This window comes from Lepisma saccharinum, chromosome 28 (assembly GCF_977018435.1).
Source record: "Lepisma saccharinum chromosome 28, izLepSacc3.1, whole genome shotgun sequence".
Classification (NCBI taxonomy): domain Eukaryota; kingdom Metazoa; phylum Arthropoda; class Insecta; order Zygentoma; family Lepismatidae; genus Lepisma; species Lepisma saccharinum.
In genome coordinates, this window is record NC_139256.1 from 16872285 (window position 1) to 16892173 (window position 19889).

The 19889-nt window shown below is 37.7% G+C and overlaps 1 protein-coding gene across 2 annotated transcripts in view; it reads right to left on the minus strand.

Moving 5' to 3' along the window:
- Positions 1–5451: 5451 nt before the first annotated feature.
- Positions 5452–19889, minus strand: part of LOC145980760 (uncharacterized) — a 65309-nt gene continuing 50871 nt past the window's right edge. The window contains exons 12-13 of one of the 2 annotated variants that reach the window (XM_083113824.1): positions 19383–19559; positions 5452–6238 (exon numbers count right to left, since the gene is read on the minus strand). In XM_083113824.1, the coding sequence (XP_082969950.1) occupies positions 6230–6238; positions 19383–19559 (186 nt within the window). In that variant the 3' untranslated portion in view covers positions 5452–6229. Of the gene's footprint in view, positions 6239–12219; positions 12316–19382; positions 19560–19889 lie in introns of those variants that run through there. The other variant, XM_083113825.1, reaches the window with a different exon arrangement.

The window sequence follows — 19889 nt, forward strand, 5'->3', positions numbered from 1 at the left end:
ATCATTCAACCTCATCGTCTTTATTAACCTGAGATTTGGTGTCAATTTACATCTTCCAGGTGCACAACAATGTCGAAGCAATAATTTGGTATTGTTGATACATACAACAGCTGTCTGTATCTAGGTAACAACAATCAAATGCCATCACTGACTGCATGGAGCTGTGAGTATCTCAAAAGGTTATTTATAAGTATATATTTTTTTTAAATATTATGTTATTTATAATGATGACTGGACAGTTTAGGTGCACAGTCTTCTTGGTTACTTGTCAAAGCTAACCGACAATCTTCTCACGAAAACAAAGAGACACATATATAACATCTATGTGTGCGCAGAGGTCCAGAGTTCACTATGAAGTATGTGTGGCTTATTTTGTCGAAAAAACACTTATTTATCCTTACACAGAGTGACTGACAGATTTTGCAACTTTTATAATTTTAAAGTTCAGCTTTAAGTCCTACACACACACATTAGAAGTATAATGATAATACTTATCTAACATATTATAGTAAGGGTTGCCGGCAGCCTTTGCTTAAAATTGGCAAATTAAATACTAATCAAATGAGAACTTGCATGCTGTAAGTGGTGCTAATCACAGGGGAACACTAAAAAAACTAACATGAAAGAAATGTTAATAATAAAAAAAAGCAGTAGGTAATGGAAAACTATCCTCAATTCGAAACTAAAGTATATGAGTGACTCACTATAGTAAACAGCAAGGGAACTAAGCGTCACTGATTTGAAGTTGATTATTACACTTTGGACATGAGTATCGCCACCTAATATGTAGGAGCAGATCGAGTGATTCCAATATTCAGAAATCTTGCCTTCAAATATAACCATTTTTTTTGTTATTGTTACTGTTACGATGAAAATTGGTTGCGAAGGGAGTGATGAACTGTAGAGGAAGCACTCACATGGAAAATAGAGGCGCCACAGCCCTGTTTATGTCGTCCAATTTAAGAACTGGACACTTTATGCAATCGGGACAACCGTAAGAGCGACGCAAAGTACTATAACATAGCTGAATCCGGTTTTGAAAGAACTTTCTCACCGTTTTGTCCTTTCTGACGTAGCAAGATATTGACTCAATTGACACAAGGACACTCTCTCATAGATTCTTTCAATTTAACTTATACTGTTGAGCTGTTGCATTATTAATTCATTTACGGGGCAGTAGATGGCGTGGCGAGCATTTCCAACAGCCACTAAGACGAGATTGTCCTTTAATGTTGCTGCATGATTAGATGCTGGCTATTAAGGAGTAGATAATGGATGCTGGTTCATTCTCGCTTTATTACACTCTGTCCCACTTATCTCTGGAGCAGGCGAACGAAAACATGTATCTGCGCAAGTAGTGACGCGAGACAGCTCCACCAATGAACACGCGAGAGGGGCCTGCATGCATGGAAGGGGGAAGTGACTAGTTACCATCCTTCCCAGCAGCGCGTACTGCTTTACTCTGACCATTCGACCCCCCCCCCCCCCTGACTCGATGCGCGATCTTAATCCAGAGGTAGCTGAGACAGGGTATACTATTCAAAGATAATTTTTCCGGACTTTCTTTCAACGCTTGCCTCTTAAGATCACAACCAAATGAAATATATGATAAGTTATATGGAATTTATCCTTGGGAACCAGGCAGATTCTCATACGTAATCTTATTAAAGAAAACCATTCAATATAGTTTACTTTTGAAAATATATATCTAGAAGAGAAACGACGCACGTAAAAGCAGGAGGGCAAGTGGAGTAAATAACTGCTCAAAGGTAAAATTATAAAGAGGCTAGGAACAATTCGAAAATGAACTCGAGGATTTATTTCTTCGGAATGATCGTTATTCGATTAGTAATTAATTTGCCAATGTTAGGCAAGGGCCGCCGGCAGTCCTAGCCTTCCCAAAGAGTTTAGAGTTTAGAGTGGCGAAAGGTGCCCCACGCCACCACATAGCTACATGAGTGGTTTTCTGTGCATTATTGGATAATAAACCTTTTCCTGTTCCCACAAAAATAGGCAATAGTTAGGCTGGAGAGTTTAATGAACTAACCGATCTCTAACTACGCACTGGTAATAATCAGGCTGGAAAGTTCATATGAACTAACCGATCACTGATCAGTAGAATATTGTGATCTTCTGTGCGTTATTAAAAAAATTCAGTCACTATAATTAAGAATTATCAAGATGTCTGATGTATGCAGGTGTTACATAATAATTTGTTAACGAACCTAAAGAACTCCAAAATTACACGCTTTAGTGAATATGTTTTTAATAATAATAATATATATATATATATATATATATATATGAATTAAAAAGGGTACATAGTTTGTTAACTTATTGTGTACAAAAATTAAACAACTTTATTTGCTAGTAATATATAATTTGTGTAAGTGCTACCATCTGTTGAGAATCCATCAAATTCCATTGTCCGAATCTGTATGGTGGGTTCATTAGTGTCGGTAATATGATTATTACATAAGAACAAATGACATTAAGTTAAGTTAAGTTAAACTTTATTTTAAAAAATTACTTTTGACATACTGTATGTGATCAGAAGTATCGGGACACCCACCTGAAAATAAAGTACAAGTTTGGGAAACCCTCCATCGGGAACACTGGCAGTCAATGCAGTGTTGGCCCAGCCTTAGCCTTGATAACAGCGTTCACTCTCACAGGCATACTTTCAATCAGGTGCCGGAAGGTTTCATGAGAAATGGCAGCCCATTCCTCGCAGAGCGCCAAAATGAGAAGAGGTATTGATGTGGTCTAGCATGAAGTCAGCATTCCAAAACATCCCAGAGATGTTCTATGGGATTCAAATCAGGACTCTGTGCAAGCCAGTCCATTAGTGGGACGTTGTTGTCGTCAAACCACTCTCCCACAAGCCCTGCAGTATGGACGGGTGCTCGGTCGTGTTGAAAGACAGAATGGTCATCCCCGAACTGGTCTTCGACGGTAGGCAGCATGAAAGCTGTTAAAATGTCAACGTAAGCTTGTGCCGTGACATTGCCATGTAAAGCAACAAGGGGGCCAAGCCCCTCCAGGAGAAACATGACCACACTGTAACCCCACCACCTCGAAATTTCACTGTTGGCACTACATAGGCTGGTAGATGTCATTCACCAGGCATTCGCCACACCCACATGTGTACTGTGATTCATCACTCCACACAACGGTTTTCCACTGTTCTATGGTCCAGTGTCGACGCTCCTTGCACCACACGAGGCGGTGTTTCGCATTTGTCTGTGTGATGTTTGACTTATGGGCAGCTGCTCGGCCATGGAAACCAAGTTGCCGCAACTTACGCCAAACAGTAATGGTGCTTGGAGTAGATCCTGATGCAGTTCGGAATTCCTGTGTGATGGTGGCGATGGATGATTGACGATAATGCTGTACGACCCTCTTCAACACTCGATGGTCTCTGGAGGTCAACATGGGAGGTTGGCCTCCACTTTTCATGGAAATAGAGTTACATTTATAACTTAGAACTGTGAAGTACCAACATTTCTGTGCTAGAAGTAACTCTCAGTTTTTACATTCTTGCTCATAGAAGCACCACTATGTTTGTACTCCAACCGATAAACATAGAACTAAATGTGCCTTTTTCTCAAGGGCTGTTTTGAGTGCAGTAACACCACTTGTGCACTGAAACTCCCATATGTTGGTCAGCCAAATATAAAACCAGAATTTGTTCTGTACAATTGCACAAGCAAATATATCCCCTTAGAACTAATCGGAGGTTGAAGTGGGCCGTGTCAGATTCATTCTATACTGCACAGTCTACCTTCGAAACATTGTCAGTAGCAAACAGTGCCAGTCTCAGTTGTACAACATATTGTAGATAAATTTCTCACCAAAGATAGTGAAATTTTGCGAAGATTAAAGCAGCAGTCTGGTAGTAAAACATCTTGGGTTATTCTTACAATCAACCACAGAAAAAATCAAGGAACAATAATCAAATAACAATTGCTATTATAAACAAGTAATAATAAGATATTATTTTATTGATCCTGAATTAGAATTATTGTAGGCTTCAAGAGGCTCTTCTACTTGATGTAACAGATGGGTGAACATCAAATACAACTGTCCTGTCTACACATATATGTTTTTCCAATTTCAAACCGTTACTATTTGAAATTTTATAGTTTTTATCTTTTGTTATTACCTTTACATACGTCGTCCACGAAAAAATCTTAGCTAGTAAGGGAAAATTTTAGTCACGAAGTTTACCTTGTGTAACATCTCACAATTTTTTTTTTTAAATCTTGAATAGTCATGAAACCGCTGTATTAATTTTTCCAGTCAACTGACTTATTCCTCTTTTCCCTTTATTTTACTGGAATACTGATTAACTGAACTTTATTTCATTATCAACTATCAAATAAAAATTTTACTTATTTTTTCTAATTTCAAATGAATAATGGCAGTTTTCAATTGGTTTGACCAACTGGTTCGTATCCTCTTCGTTATGCCCTGCACCCAAACCTTTTCAATAAGGAAACATGAATGGAAAAAATACGTAAGTGTTCTTCTTAAAAATTTGCATACTGTAGTATGTTACCAGAGTAGAATGAATAGTAAAAATTTATTGTACACATGCAAGTGTTTCCTTATTCCGTAATGACCAATTAACTTAAAATATTATCTCAAGCTAAAAAGAGGCTACCCCCCATACATTGTACCATATCATGACAGCACATGAGGGTTGTGGAGATAGGACTCCACATATTCTCGATTTCAGGAAGGATACGCTCTGACTGCCTCTGTTACTATCCTCCCTTCAAAGGAACACATTCGTTAGTTGTTGGGTGAACCCAAGGGCCATTTTATGCCATTTAAATTTCCACCTGAGACCACTCTGGAAATCAAACTTCAATCCCCAGCATGACTGTGAAGTGCCATGTTAAATGAAACACCAGAGCTCATAAAATATTCTTTACATACGAGGGGTGTTCAAGTCAAACCGGGACTTTTAATTTTAAAGGTATAACAATGTATGCTGGCATGGTGGTACTATATGCAGTAGTAAGTGGCTAGTGTACCATATTACTGATAGGTGGTGCACATGTTGCAGGCAAGTCCGAGACCATTGATCAGGAGAGCAGACAACAATGTTAGTGTGTGCATGGAACAGCGTGTTCAAGCTCAGTATGATGATGAGACGCTCAGCCTCCGTAAGACATTTAAATGGTGTAAATGATTCAAAGATTGCTGTCCATCCTTCAGTGACGATGCCAGTCATTCCTGGTAAAGGCACACTAACAAATTTTTCTACGCCGAAGCTTTCCAGGCATTAGTTAAATGTTGGGGTAAGTGTATAAATGTAGCAGGGGAGTATGTCGAAAAATACATGCAGTTTCCACTGTGAAATTTGTTCTTTTATTTAATAAACTCAAAAGTTCTAGTTTGACTTGAACACCCCTTGTAATTATCCAATTTATGATAGGGTTCTATGGTTGAAAATAACATAAAAAATATTTCCTCATAGTATTGATATATTTAATGAGCAATTTCAGTACAAAAATAAAAAAAATAAAATAAAAATAATTGAACAGATGTAGAAATTGTGTGCTTATACACACAGGATTTAAGTAAATCAGCAAGAAAATAAATGTGGGTTCTACGGTTGAAAATAACAAAAAATATTTCCTCATAGTACTGATATATATAATGAGCAATTGCAGTAGAAAAATATTAAAAAAATAATAATTGAACAGCTGTAGAAATTGTGTGCTTACACACACAGAGGATTTAAGTAAATCAGCAAGAAAATAAATGTGGGTTCTTGGTATACCAAAGACCTCACCATAGTTTGCACAAGTATGTACATTTTTAGTTATACTGCAATTTCTCTTTGGCCACCTGCACACACGTGATCACTAGTGCCAGCTATTTGCAACTCTAGGAATTTTAATTCAAATTAGTTTTACTCATTTGCAGGGTGGCATTGGTGTTCATGCATCCAGACGAAGACTTTGACAATGAGAATTTGCAGTATGCGTGAAATGGACATACAACTGAAAGCAGAGGTTTACTTGGTAGTGCAATGATGGACGACTGGCACAGAATTCTGAAGCTCCTGGTCAACTCGCAATTTTCATAACTTTTCAAAATGCTTTGAGATGTACAAATGTTCCAATCAAATTTACCACCCACTCTCTCTCACGAGCATTTCTTTCTCATTATTGAGTTAAAGCATGTTTGGTGCCATTCTCGTTTAAAGCTGTCACTAGAATATCTGAAAGGTAAGAACAAGGCAATTTGAAGTCCAGTGAACTCAAATCAACCAGAAACAATTATTACAGCACTTCACCTATCTGTATGTGACTGTTGTGTGAACAATTCTAAGTTTAGGATTATGCAGTGAGCTTAGCAAAAGTGCTACAAAGACAAGTCTCTGTCATTCACACTTATGTACTAACATCCAAGGTTCTTTTACACAATCTCAGCAACAAATGATAAAAATAAGATTCTATCAAATTCTCTACTCGTAAGAGACGATATTATACTTCAAAATAATAAACTAACTAACTAACTAACTCTCTAGCCTTCTTAAACCCGAAGGTTCATGGCTGCAGCAACACAGGCCTTCCATCTGTCCCTATCTTGAGCAAGATCCATATACTCTTTTCCATCCCTACCGATTTCCTTTAGGTCCATCTCAACGTTGTCCCTCCATCTTCGTCTTGGCCTTCCTACAGGTCTCTTACCATCTGGTTTCCCAACAAGAATCCTGTAAACTCCTCTTTCCTCTCCCATTCGTGACACATGGCCTGCCCACCTAAGTCTTCTTGATTTAATTATTCTAATAATATCTGGACATGAGTACAAATTATGTAGTTCTAAATTATGTAACCTTCTCCACTCACCTGTCTCCTCATCCCTTTTAGGTCCAAATATTTTCCTAAGGATCTTATTTTCAAATACTCTCAATTTATGTTCCTCTTTCAATGTAAGGGACCAAGTTTCACACCCATATAATACTACAGGCAAAATTACTGTTTTGTATATTTTAACTTTTAGTTTCTTAGATATTAAACGAGAAGACAAAAGTTTATGAAGAGAGAAGTAACATGCATTTCCTGAATTAAGCCTACTTTTTATTTCCTCTTTAATATAATTTTCATTTGTTAATATTACTCCTAAGTATTTGAATTTGGAAACTGGTTCAAACGAGTTGTTATCAATAATTAGATTTTGATTATTACCTAGCACTTGGTTTCGGCCTGTAACCATATATTTAGTTTTCTCTTTGTTAACTTCCAAACCTATCTCTTTAGCAGTTTTGAAAAATATTCTAGCATTATTCTTAATTGTATTCACATCATCCCCCAGTAAGTCTACATCATCTGCATATGCTAACAACTGAGTCACACCATTTAATTTTAGTCCTTCGTTAGTTTCTTTTACCTTCCTTACAGCATATTCTAAGGCAAAATTAAAGAGCAATGGAGATAATGCATCTCCTTGTTTTAACCCATCATGAATTGTAAATTTGTCAGACATATTATTACCCACACGAATTTTACTTTCTGTTTCACTGGTGCATATTTTTATCATACTAACAAGCTTCTTAGGTATTCCAAACTCTACTAATATATTATATAATTTATCTCTTTTGACCGAATCATATGCTTTTTTGAAATCAATGAATAGCTGATGGACATTTTGATTATATTCCCACTTTTTTTCAAGTGTCTGTCTGATGTGAAAAATTTGATCTGTAGTTGATCTGTTACGTTTAAATCCACATTGATAATCACCTATAATTTCATTAGCGTATGGGGTTAGTCTTGTTAAAAGAATGTTAGACAATATTTTGTATGTTGTTGAGAGTAGAGAAATTCCACGGTAATTATTGCAGTTCATTTTATCACCTTTTTTAAACACAGGAACAATTATGGATTCTTTCCACTGTTGAGGGATTTCTTCTTTATTCCATATTAAACAAATTAATTTATGAATTTGACATATTAATGAATTTCCACCATATTTAATTAACTCAGCTGGTATTAAATCAATGCCAGGTGCTTTGTTATTCTTTAGCCGTTTAATAGCATCTTTAACTTCAGTCAAGTTAGGTTCTGGAACTAAAGGTTCTGCTGTGTGTACTTCATTTACTTCTGATTTATCTCCTACGTGCACATTTAAAAGGTCATTAAAGTAGTTCTTCCATCTATTTAGAATATCGCTTGGGTCAGCTAGAAAATCACCGTCTTTATCTTTTATCAAGTTTACTTTAGGTTGCCACCCCTTTCTAAATTCATTTACACCTTTATATAAATCTCTGATATTTTTATTTTTGCTGTTTGTTTCAATTTCGTTAATTTTGCTTTTCAAGTAATCTCTTTTTTTACTTCTAAACGTGCGGTTAACTTCTCGCTTTATTCTATTATAATTGCTTAGATTTGTATCATCAGAGTTATTTAACCACCTAAGTCTAGCCTGATTTCTTATTTCTATTAGATTATGACATTCATTATCAAACCATGGCTTACTTTTTCTTGGTTTATGGTATCCTATACTTTCTTTAGCTGCTGATTCTATTGCATTACGTATGTGCTCCCAATTCTTATTTACGTCTGTTTCATTTATATTTTCATCACCATTTAAATCCTGCAAAACATCAAATCTATTTGACAGTTTAATTTGGTAATCTTTCTTAATTCTTTCATCAGTAAACTTTCCTGTATCAAATTTTAGAACTTTTAGATTTTGTTGCTTATGATTTATCACTGAGAGTCTTTCTCTTAATTTAGCAATTACTAAATAATGGTCACTGGCACAGTCAGCACCTCTATGTGTACGAATGTCAATTATACTAGTATGCCTTCTCTTATCAATGAGAATATGATCTATCTGATTATGAGTTATACCATCTGGAGAAGACCAGGTATATTTATGGATATCTTTATGTTTAAAAGTGGTACTTTTCACAATTAAATTCTTTGAGGTTGCAAAAGTAATCAATCTTATACCATTATCATTACTTAATTCATGAAGACTTTCTTTACCAATCGTGGGTTTAAATGTCTCTTCTTTGCCAATCTGTGCATTACAGTCACCTAACAGAATTTTCATATCATACTGAGAAAATTTATCAAAGACCTGTTCTAACTCTGTATAAAAATCATCTTTAGTATTATCATCTTTATCTTCCGTTGGTGCATGTATGTTTATTAAAATAATTTTACACCACCTACCCTGTAAAACTGCATATGATATCCTATCATTAATAAATTCTACTGTTTTAAGAGCCGAGATAATTCTATTATTTATGAAAAAGCCTGTTCCAAAATTATGATTTTCAGTACCACCATAGAAAAAAGTATAATTTTTAGTTTTACAATTCCCTTCTCCTAGCCACCTAACTTCCTGGACAGCTACTACATCTAATTTATACTTCACTATCTCATTAACTGTGCACTGAAATGCCCCAGGCCGGTAAAGGCTCAGAACATTCCAGGTGCCTAATTTAATATCCTTATTCCTAATGTAGATCTTATCCTTAGTCCAGGGACCTCCCAAAGTAGTCCCCACCCGGAGATCCGAACGGGGGACTATTTTACCTCCGGAATATTTTACCTTGGGAACATCCATGGCCTTATATTTCTGTTTCTTGACATGTCTTTTTACAGTGCAGAGTTGTCAGCTCTACGCCTAACCCCCAATATGAATGGAGGAACTACTACACAAGACAAACACAAACATATTAGACAGCACAATTACTACACAAGACGAACACAAACACATTAGACAGCATAACTACTACACAAGACACACACAAACACATCACAACTATAACACAATATAAACACACACACACCACAACTACTACACAATATAAACACACAGACACACACACACACACACACACATACACACACACACACACACACACACACATCATTATTAACACATAACATAATTAACACAAATTATTACCAACAAAAATTAATTTCAATAACGCACAATATTCCTAATTCACTGCCGGGTCAGACGGCTGAAATAAACAAGTAAACAGTCGCCAACCCGAAACGATTAATAAGCAAAACGTCACGCCGCCCCCAAATTTTTAATACAAAAATCAAAGATGGGACAAGAAAATGGAATCGATTCTTCATTAATGTAAAATAATCTATTAATATCTTTTGGATAAACTTGACGTACTTAACACAATCATGTGAGCACATATGAGTGGGATTACAATAATTGTAATTCCAATTATTGGAACCATTTCATGCTGTAATACTTGAGGGTGGTGTGAGGCTTTAGAGCACAATTGGTTGCTCTTCATCTGTTGTTGAAGTTGGGATCTCTTTGGTGGCAATACGTTGCTTTTTGCATGTGATAATCACTATAGCTAATTTGACTTTGTGAAGCCAGACCTGGTCCTTTATCATCCTTCTTGAAACGTGAAATTGTGAAATACTTCACAAAGCTTTTTAATTCACAAGAAAAATAAATAAATTACAAATCTGGGCCTTCTTTCTAGTGTAAAATATCAATTTTGATTACCAGTAAATTCATGTCTCATTTATTGGAATGATGATTCATCATTTCACCTTGTGATAGATTGTGCACATTTTTACCACTGGGTTAGCAGAGGTAAAGTGTATAAGTGACTCATGATGCTTACTTTTGAACAATCGACAGATGATGTTCTTTAATATTTTGTTCTTTCTTTGCGATCCAAAAAATACATACAAAAATAACATTGACAATTTTTCACATTGTGATAGAATTTCGATTTTTCTCTTTCATGAATGAATGTGTTGTTTGTGTAGATAGGCAAGCTCCAGAAGTCTGCAGTCTGCAATATTTGGTCATTTTAATTTTATGACCAATGGGGGCGATTAGGGGGGTGAGGGGTAGTTACCCCCTACTTTTCACCACTTTTACCCCAGCACTATGCTTAACCTTATCTACAAAGGGAAATATAATGTCTTTCCTCCCCAGTCTTGGCACCTTGTCCCCCATCCAGGTTTTGAAACCCAATCACAGCCACTGTTTATAACCATTGACGGAAGGCTACGAGAATTTCCGATACTCGAATTTTCATGGCTGTTCAATGATAAGAAAATTATAGGAAATTTGAAAACCAAGCCTAGCCCTATACATTATAAAAATAATAACTTTTCTTTAGCAAACAAAATGCAATATTTCACGTTGAGAGAAATCATCAGATGTAATGCAGTATTCGTTTCCATGTAAACAAGATAAAGATAAGTAAAAAATGGAATAATGTTTCAATATTAACCGTGGTTACCAAATTGCCAGTTACTATGTTAATTCATTGTTAACTTCAAATGTCTTTTAGGGTTGACAATCATTTTTTTCTTGTGCTAATTTGCATCTTGAGGATGACTGCATTGAGTGATGATCACCATTTGGGAAGTGAAAGGGAGAGGCAATTGCTACCTTTGCCCTCCACCTTAATCCTCCCAAGTTCTGAACTCATCTAGTTGATGTCCCAAGAAAATCTCTTCAACAACACCTTACATGTTTTTCTTGCTGTAAGAAATTATATAGGAACACAACAAAGTAGATTTAATCATATTCTTTGCAATATCTAATACTATTAATTAAATACACGCAGACGCAAGTACAGAAAGAACTAAAACAAAATATTAAAATTATTCAAAATAATAAAAGTACACAAATTACTTTCAACTAACACTACATACAGTGGAACCTCAATTTTACATTTTTCAGGGAACCAAGGAGAAAAAACTTAAAATGTGGGAAAAATGTAAAATACGAAAAACATGAGACCTAACTTGGTGGGGAGGTAGATTTGAACTTGGGAGCTTAATTTTGCGGGTGCAGAATAAATCAATTTTCTACTCCATAAAAATAGCATCCACGTGCAAAATCATAAAAATTACTCATTACTATGATTCTTACGTCCCAAGGTTAACGAAAGTACCATTAAATCGTAAATTTTAATACACCTGAAAAGTGCCCTCTCCCCCCTTCTCATCAAGTTACGCCTATGTAGGGAAAATTTGATAACATTTTGCTCCAGGAATCCTTTTTCTGGCAAAAAAATTCCATAATAATTCACTCTGTTAATTTCATATTAAATCAATAAGATTTATGTGTATAATTGTTTTAACAGCTATTATATATTACAACTATTACTCCTAGGATGTATTTGTCAAAAAGATATTTTTATATGTATGAAATAACAGGTACACGTTACAGAAAGAAAATTCTCCAGATGTTTGGATGTCATGAACAGCACCGCAAATGTTGTAGAATACATGAAGTGAATGGTGAATGTTCCATTTATGTAGACAGAGAACATCAGCACTAATGCAAAAAAGTGAAAACAGATTATGAACATTTCTTCAAGTTTAATAAAAAGTTACTTATATGAAACAGACACAGTCAAAAAACAAAAATAATTTTATGTAGAAACGATCATACAAATTATATTCTCAAAGATACCGAGAAGCCCTGAAGATACATTCATGACCCGTTCCTTCACTACAATTAAAAGCATCAAATTACCAGGTTTTATTTGACTTTAAAATAATGCAAAAATTACATCAGAATATAAAAAATACCTGTTATTTAATAACTTCATAATAATAACTCGTGGCACAACAGCCCTTGAGGGCCAGGGCCACATATCGACTGCCGACCTCACTCCCACCTGCTGAGGTGGGAGATCATTGAACCAGTTACAGGGTGGGGTGACTGTGTTCTCAGGATGACGAACCCAAATTTGTCATTCTAGGTTCCCATGATTAGGTTGTGCTACCCATTCTTAGCTCTCCAATTTCCTCACAACGGTGGGTGGCCCCCGGTACTATACACAGGCTGAAATCTCAGGAGGAAAGTTGTTACACTTCTACCAGGGGACTCGAACCTGCGTGCATCCCTAGCCGGGGGCGAAAGCCTGGTGCCTTAGACGGCTTGGCCACGGTGTGGGACTAATCACAAAATACACTCTTTTTTATACATATGTAAAATTGGTAAAATAAAAAAAATAATGGAAATTTGAATTTTGCATAACTTCCAGGATAATTATACTGCACAAGTGTCATAGAGCATTTTTGCAACCCCGCAAATGGTCAAAATGATGGGAAAATATTGGTCAGTATCAGCAAATAAAATCAAACCAATACTCTTCGATACTGATGCCAATACCAATACCTCAGCATCAACATTGGCAGTGGCGCAGGAACATTTTTCATTTGGGAGGGTACAAAATTCAGCCTCAGCCTCCCATATTATATATATATATATATATATATATGTGTGTGTGTATTTCTAGATACATGCCTGCTAGGTATAGGTAGGTACCTACCTACCCCCCCCTCTCTCTCTCTCTCTCTCTCTCTCTCTCTCTCTCTCTCTCTCTATATATATATATATATATATATATATATAATGGATAAAAGCAAGGAGGGCCAAAAGGGCTAAGTAAAAATCAAATAAGGTAAAAGGAAACACTCACCGGACAGTAGAAAAATTCAAAATTTTCGCTAATTTATAGCATCATCGGTGTGAGAAGAAACAGAAGACGGAACCGGAAGTTGGGGTCCTGCAGAGTTGCCAGGTCCCCATTGAAGAAGAAGCGGTGCGTAGAACGAAAAAAACACTGTTTCGTCACCAGGCTTGTCGTAAACTGTGAGTGGGGAGGATGAGTTGGGAGGGAGGGCGGGAGGGTGGGTGAGGGTGGGCATTACTGGGTGGCCTTGTTCAGGCCAGGTGGAGTGGTTGCACTCATGGCCGATATATAGGCCCTCTCCCATCTTTTGCGAACAGAGGTGTTGGCTGGTTGGGGTAGGAGGTGGATGATCGCTACCCGGAAGCAGTCGTTGAAACTGATGTTGTGGTGGTTGGTGTGGACGGCGACAGTGAAGTCCAGGTTGTGGGTGGAGGAGCGGTGGTTATTGATGCGGAGGTTGAGGGCCGTTGATGTTTCCCCCAGGTAAAAATCACCACAGATGTTGCAGGTGAGGATGTAGATAAGGTTTGAGGCATGGCAGGTCCCTTTGGGATGGAGGGTAAATTTGCCAGTGGCCGTGTGCACCTGGAGGGTGTGAGAAGTGATGAGGATGGGACAGGTCTTGCACCTGGGTCGGTTGCATTTATGGGCAGGGGGGTGTTGGATGTGTGGTGAAGGAGTGTTGTGGACCAGGATGTTTTGGAGGTTAGGGGGGCGTTTGAAAACCACCCTGGGTTTGTCGGGAAATATGTTTTTGGTTTCGGGATCACTGTGGAGGATTGGGAGAAGAGAGTGCAGTGTGTGCCTGATTTTGTTGAGGTGGGGATGATATTGGGTGATGAGTGCAGGTGGGTTGGTGGCAGCAGGTTTCTTGGTGGTAGTGGTATGTGAGGCAGCTCGTGATATTTGCTTGGTGACCAGGATGGAGGGATATCCACGGTTAACCAGGGCCTGGTGTAGGCGGAGGTTATAATTCTGGCGGGAGGTGGGTGAAGAGTTCAGGCGCTGTCCCCTGAGGGCCAGAGAGAATGGAATTGCTTTTTTGGTGTGGAACGGGTGGGAGCTGGAGAAGTGTAGGTATTGCATGTGGTCTACACCAGGCCCTGGTTAACCGTGGATATCCCTCCATCCTGGTCACCAAGCAAATATCACGAGCTGCCTCACATACCACTACCACCAAGAAACCTGCTGCCACCAACCCACCTGCACTCATCACCCAATATCATCCCCACCTCAACAAAATCAGGCACACACTGCACTCTCTTCTCCCAATCCTCCACAGTGATCCCGAAACCAAAAACATATTTCCCGACAAACCCAGGGTGGTTTTCAAACGCCCCCCTAACCTCCAAAACATCCTGGTCCACAACACTCCTTCACCACACATCCAACACCCCCCTGCCCATAAATGCAACCGACCCAGGTGCAAGACCTGTCCCATCCTCATCACTTCTCACACCCTCCAGGTGCACACGGCCACTGGCAAATTTACCCTCCATCCCAAAGGGACCTGCCATGCCTCAAACCTTATCTACATCCTCACCTGCAACATCTGTGGTGATTTTTACCTGGGGGAAACATCAACGGCCCTCAACCTCCGCATCAATAACCACCGCTCCTCCACCCACAACCTGGACTTCACTGTCGCCGTCCACACCAACCACCACAACATCAGTTTCAACGACTGCTTCCGGGTAGCGATCATCCACCTCCTACCCCAACCAGCCAACACCTCTGTTCGCAAAAGATGGGAGAGGGCCTATATATCGGCCATGAGTGCAACCACTCCACCTGGCCTGAACAAGGCCACCCAGTAATGCCCACCCTCACCCACCCTCCCGCCCTCCCTCCCAACTCATCCTCCCCACTCACAGTTTACGACAAGCCTGGTGACGAAACAGTGTTTTTTTCGTTCTACGCACCGCTTCTTCTTCAATGGGGACCTGGCAACTCTGCAGGACCCCAACTTCCGGTTCCGTCTTCTGTTTCTTCTCACACCGATGATGCTATAAATTAGCGAAAATTTTGAATTTTTCTACTGTCCGGTGAGTGTTTCCTTTTACCTTATTTGATTTTTATATATATATATATATATATATATATATATATATCACACACACACACATTTGGGGGGGGGTGTCCAACCAAGTGTCGCAATAATAATCAAAATAAATAATAATAACATGGGGTACCTGGGGGAAACCCTGCGGGGTAAAGTCAGTCAGGGGCATGATGCTGATCACATCACCCCCACTCACGACCGGATCAAGAAAGTGTGGGGCGTTACCCCCACACCCCCTATACGCCTTCATTGCATGGTGCTATGCACAGGGGAGAACTTTACCTTTTTACCTTATTAGAATACTTATATTTAATTAAATTAAAATATTAATTAAATATGTAAATTAATTCATACTGTTTTGTTAATATTACATGAATAGGTAAAAGATAGTAAATAATAGAGATATAACAGCACGCCCTCATTATCTAGCTTAACAGTTGGGCTGAAAAGTTCGTAGGCTGACTCATAGATGGCGTTACTAGAATTAAATCCATGTGATTTTTACTTACTACTAACCTTCAAAAGATACGTGTATAAATTTCACAGCTGCCGGATAATTAGTTCGTGAGATATAGCATTGTGAGTGAAGCAGCTTTTGTTATTGTGAAAAAATGGATAAAAAAGAATTTCGTGTGTTAATAAAGCATTGCTTTTTGGCGAAAAAAAATTACTGTTGAAGCCAAGGCTTGGCTTGATAAACATTATTCGGACTCTGCACCAGGAAAATCAACCGTTGAGAAGTGGTTTGCTAAATTTAAACGAGGCGAAATGAGCATCGAAGACGATGCACGCAGTGGACGCCCCAAAGAGGCTGTTACCGACGAAAACATCAAAAAAGTCCACAAAATAATTTTAAATGATCGTAAAGTGAAGTTGATCGAGATAGATGAGATTATTACATAGCGTTGTTGGAGCGTTTAAAGGATGAAATCACAAAAAAACGGCCCCATTTGAAGAAGAAAAAAGTGCTGTTTCATCAAGACAATGCACCGTGTCACAACTCAATGAAAACGATGGCAAAATTATATGAATTAGACTACGAATTGCTTCCCCATCCACCATATTCTCCAGATCTGGCCCCCAGTGACTTTTTCCTGTTTGCAGACCTTAAAAGAATGCTCGCTGGAAAGAAATTTAGCACTGATGAAGAGGTAATCGCCGAAACTGAGGCCTATTTTGAGGCTAAAGAGAAATCGTACTATAAAAATGGCATCGAAAAATTGTATGACTGCTATAATCGTTGTATCGCCCTCGAAGGCAACTATATTGAATAATAAAATCGAATTTTGTCAAAAAAATATTTTTTACTATGTTAGCCTACGAACTTTTCAGCCCAACTGTTATGTGTAGTTAATATCGCCAAGATTTGCATAAAAACAAGAAACACACGAATGTCCTGTTATTTAATGCAAAATTTGCATAAATATTTTTTGTTTGTTTTTCTTAGAATTTTTTTTAACATATTTTAAACCAGATAACAATTCAGAAATATATAAAGCTCTCGACCTTGTTCTGGGCTTATTTGGATTTAACGGAACGGAAAATGAGTTCGAAATGTGAAAATTGCGAACAAAGATACATCTATTCATTTTAATGCAGGTTGAGATTAAAGGGTTTGATTGATTGATTGAGTTAGTGTTTTAAGTCCACTTTAGGCACAGTAAGGCTAATCGAGACTGGACCTACAGTTTAAAGTGGGATCCGAACCACTATGTGCCTCCACCGGGTATCGAACCCGGGACCCCTTGATTACAAGACGACGACGGGGATTAAAGGGGCTGAGGAGGATCTTGAATCACCCCAACCAGGAATAATCATCTCCCACCCACTGGATATAGAACCACATTATTGAATATACCATACTTAACAGAGGTCCAGTTCAGTTCATTCTGTTTTTAAAGTTCCATAGCTACTCATAAAAATATCTTTAAACAATTTATGGCAGATGTGTACCACATCCAATGCCTTTTAGAAACCATGTATTGGTATTTTCTCAGACATCTATAGGCCGTGGTATTAAAAAATAAAAATAAAACTAAGTTGAGATGGTTCCCGATCAAGAAGTAGGATGTCTAACTTTGAAATATTTGTGAAACATTTGACAAAGCATTTATTTGTTATGTAATTAGCTGTACCTAATGGCACTCTTCAAGCACTGAAACTACTATCATTACAAAACAAAAACGAAATTCTTCAGATCTCAGAGGAAGCAAGGAAAGCCATACGCTCAAAAGTTTTTTTCCATCTCAATCTTGGGTGGACAATGTGAAGACCCGACCAAAGTATTTTTTTTTTGTATATAGTGGTATTAAATGCCGATACATGCGTGTGTTTTAGAGAGGCATGTCAATTTCTCGTTTATGTGAAAAGGTAAACTATAATATAAGCAAAAGCATGTGCGCGTCACAGTTAAAGATTTTCGCATCTACAAAGAAAATCCAAAACACATTCCCACCTCGCCCGCCTCTGTGGCGGAGGGGTTAGCATAGCATGCTATGATGCCAGAGGTCCCAGGTTCGAATCCCGGCCCTGGCATGAGTGTTATTTGTGAGTGTCCATCAATTTCATCACATCATCACTCATCCTCATCTTCGCGAAGAGCCAAAAGTTACAGAAATGCGAAGTAAAATGAACCAAATAAATCAATCAAACATTCCCATCTCATTCAAAGACCTTGTGAATCCAATCCAAAATCTACGAATAGTACCTGCAATGCATTTATCTGGCTTGTGTTGCATTCGATATCAGAATTAGATTTTAAGCAATTTATGTCCAATTATAAGTATACCTAATACATAGGCAAAAATAAAAAAATTGCAAGTTGCACCTTGTTTAAATGTCTAGGAAAAATTTAATTTCACCTAGGAATGTTATCGCGATGCATTGAGTCGAGAATTGTCACAGCCTCATCTCGTCTCCTGTGTGGTGAGGTCTTTCTCATCCTTGTTTGTTCCACTCTGAAGTTATTAAAACTTATTATAGATGCAGATAGGCTATTCGAGACACTATTTTAAAAAAAAGTCTTAATATGTAGATTTAAGTATAGTTTTCCGAACACCCTCTTACAAAGTTATTATAAAAATGTGTGTGAGGTACCGGAATACATTGTACCCCCCCCCCCCCCCCCAGTTGGTCTGTCGTGTCTCGTCTCGTTCGTGTAAGTATTTCGTTTCGGAAAATTCCATTTTAAATATTCAAAAGATAATGGGATCAGTCATATACTCTTCTCATGAAGATTTGTATCTTATCTTCGAATCAACGCGACCACTTCATTAGAATAGTGTACCCCCTTACCCAAAGGAGCATTCATCTGCAGCGTGATTTTCTGATGGCAAATCTGATTCAATCGTTCCACACACATTTTAAACAATTTTCATCTCCTTAAAGAGGTTTCCAAGAACATAGGTCAATCAACTAACTAGTAGCAAGCACAATGTAGTAGAATAAGTTTACAATGGTTTGAATTTCTGTGGTAAGGAAGATAACACTTGTAAGTTATAAACAAAATACACTTTTTTTTATTGGGCGAATTGAAAATATGTTCTTTTAACAGTAGCACCTTGCATCTGCTGTCAAATTACCAAAGGTGGGGGGAGGGGGTACAACTAGATTTACGGATTTAGGGGGTACAGTACCCCCTTCAAAAATTTACCCCCCCTTCCTGCACCACTGAACATTGGCATCACTATGGGTATTGGTTCAAAGTGCATAATTTGCTTGATCTATAATCCAAAGGATTCTTTGCCAGGAAAGCTTCAAGCTGTAGTCTGTTGTGCCTGATTTACCACAGCTATCCTAATATTCTTAAGTCTTGTACAAATAAGAAAAATCTTATCTGGTCTTTTACGCTGAACATACCTTGGATGCTGCTTGCTCAGGAGTTACATCTGCTAAGAACAATTCCTCATTGCAAATTTTATGTTCAATCCCTTCTCGGACAATCATGAACACCCTCTTAAATGATCTATGGAATATTTTATTCCCCTTCCTGGTCTCCTCAAAGATACCACAAAAAGACACAAGATGATAGTGGTCCTGAAAGAAAAAAAATGTAGTTGGCAAAAATTTACACTTAATTCACCACTATTTATATATTCATTCCAATGTAAACATTATTCAAGTGTCATGGAATGAAACACACTAACAAATTAATATACTGAAATGAAGTACTCTCTTAAAAAAAGTTTCATGTATAGTAACCGAGTACCATACGTTCTTTCAGTTTATTAAGTAAACATTAGAAAATAATATATAAATATGCATTAATTAAAAAACATTAAAAAGGGTTTTGTACTCACATTATTGATTGTCTTTTAATTTTCCCTTCAGTCCAACATTTTAAACAAATTCCTCAGGAACCCCATG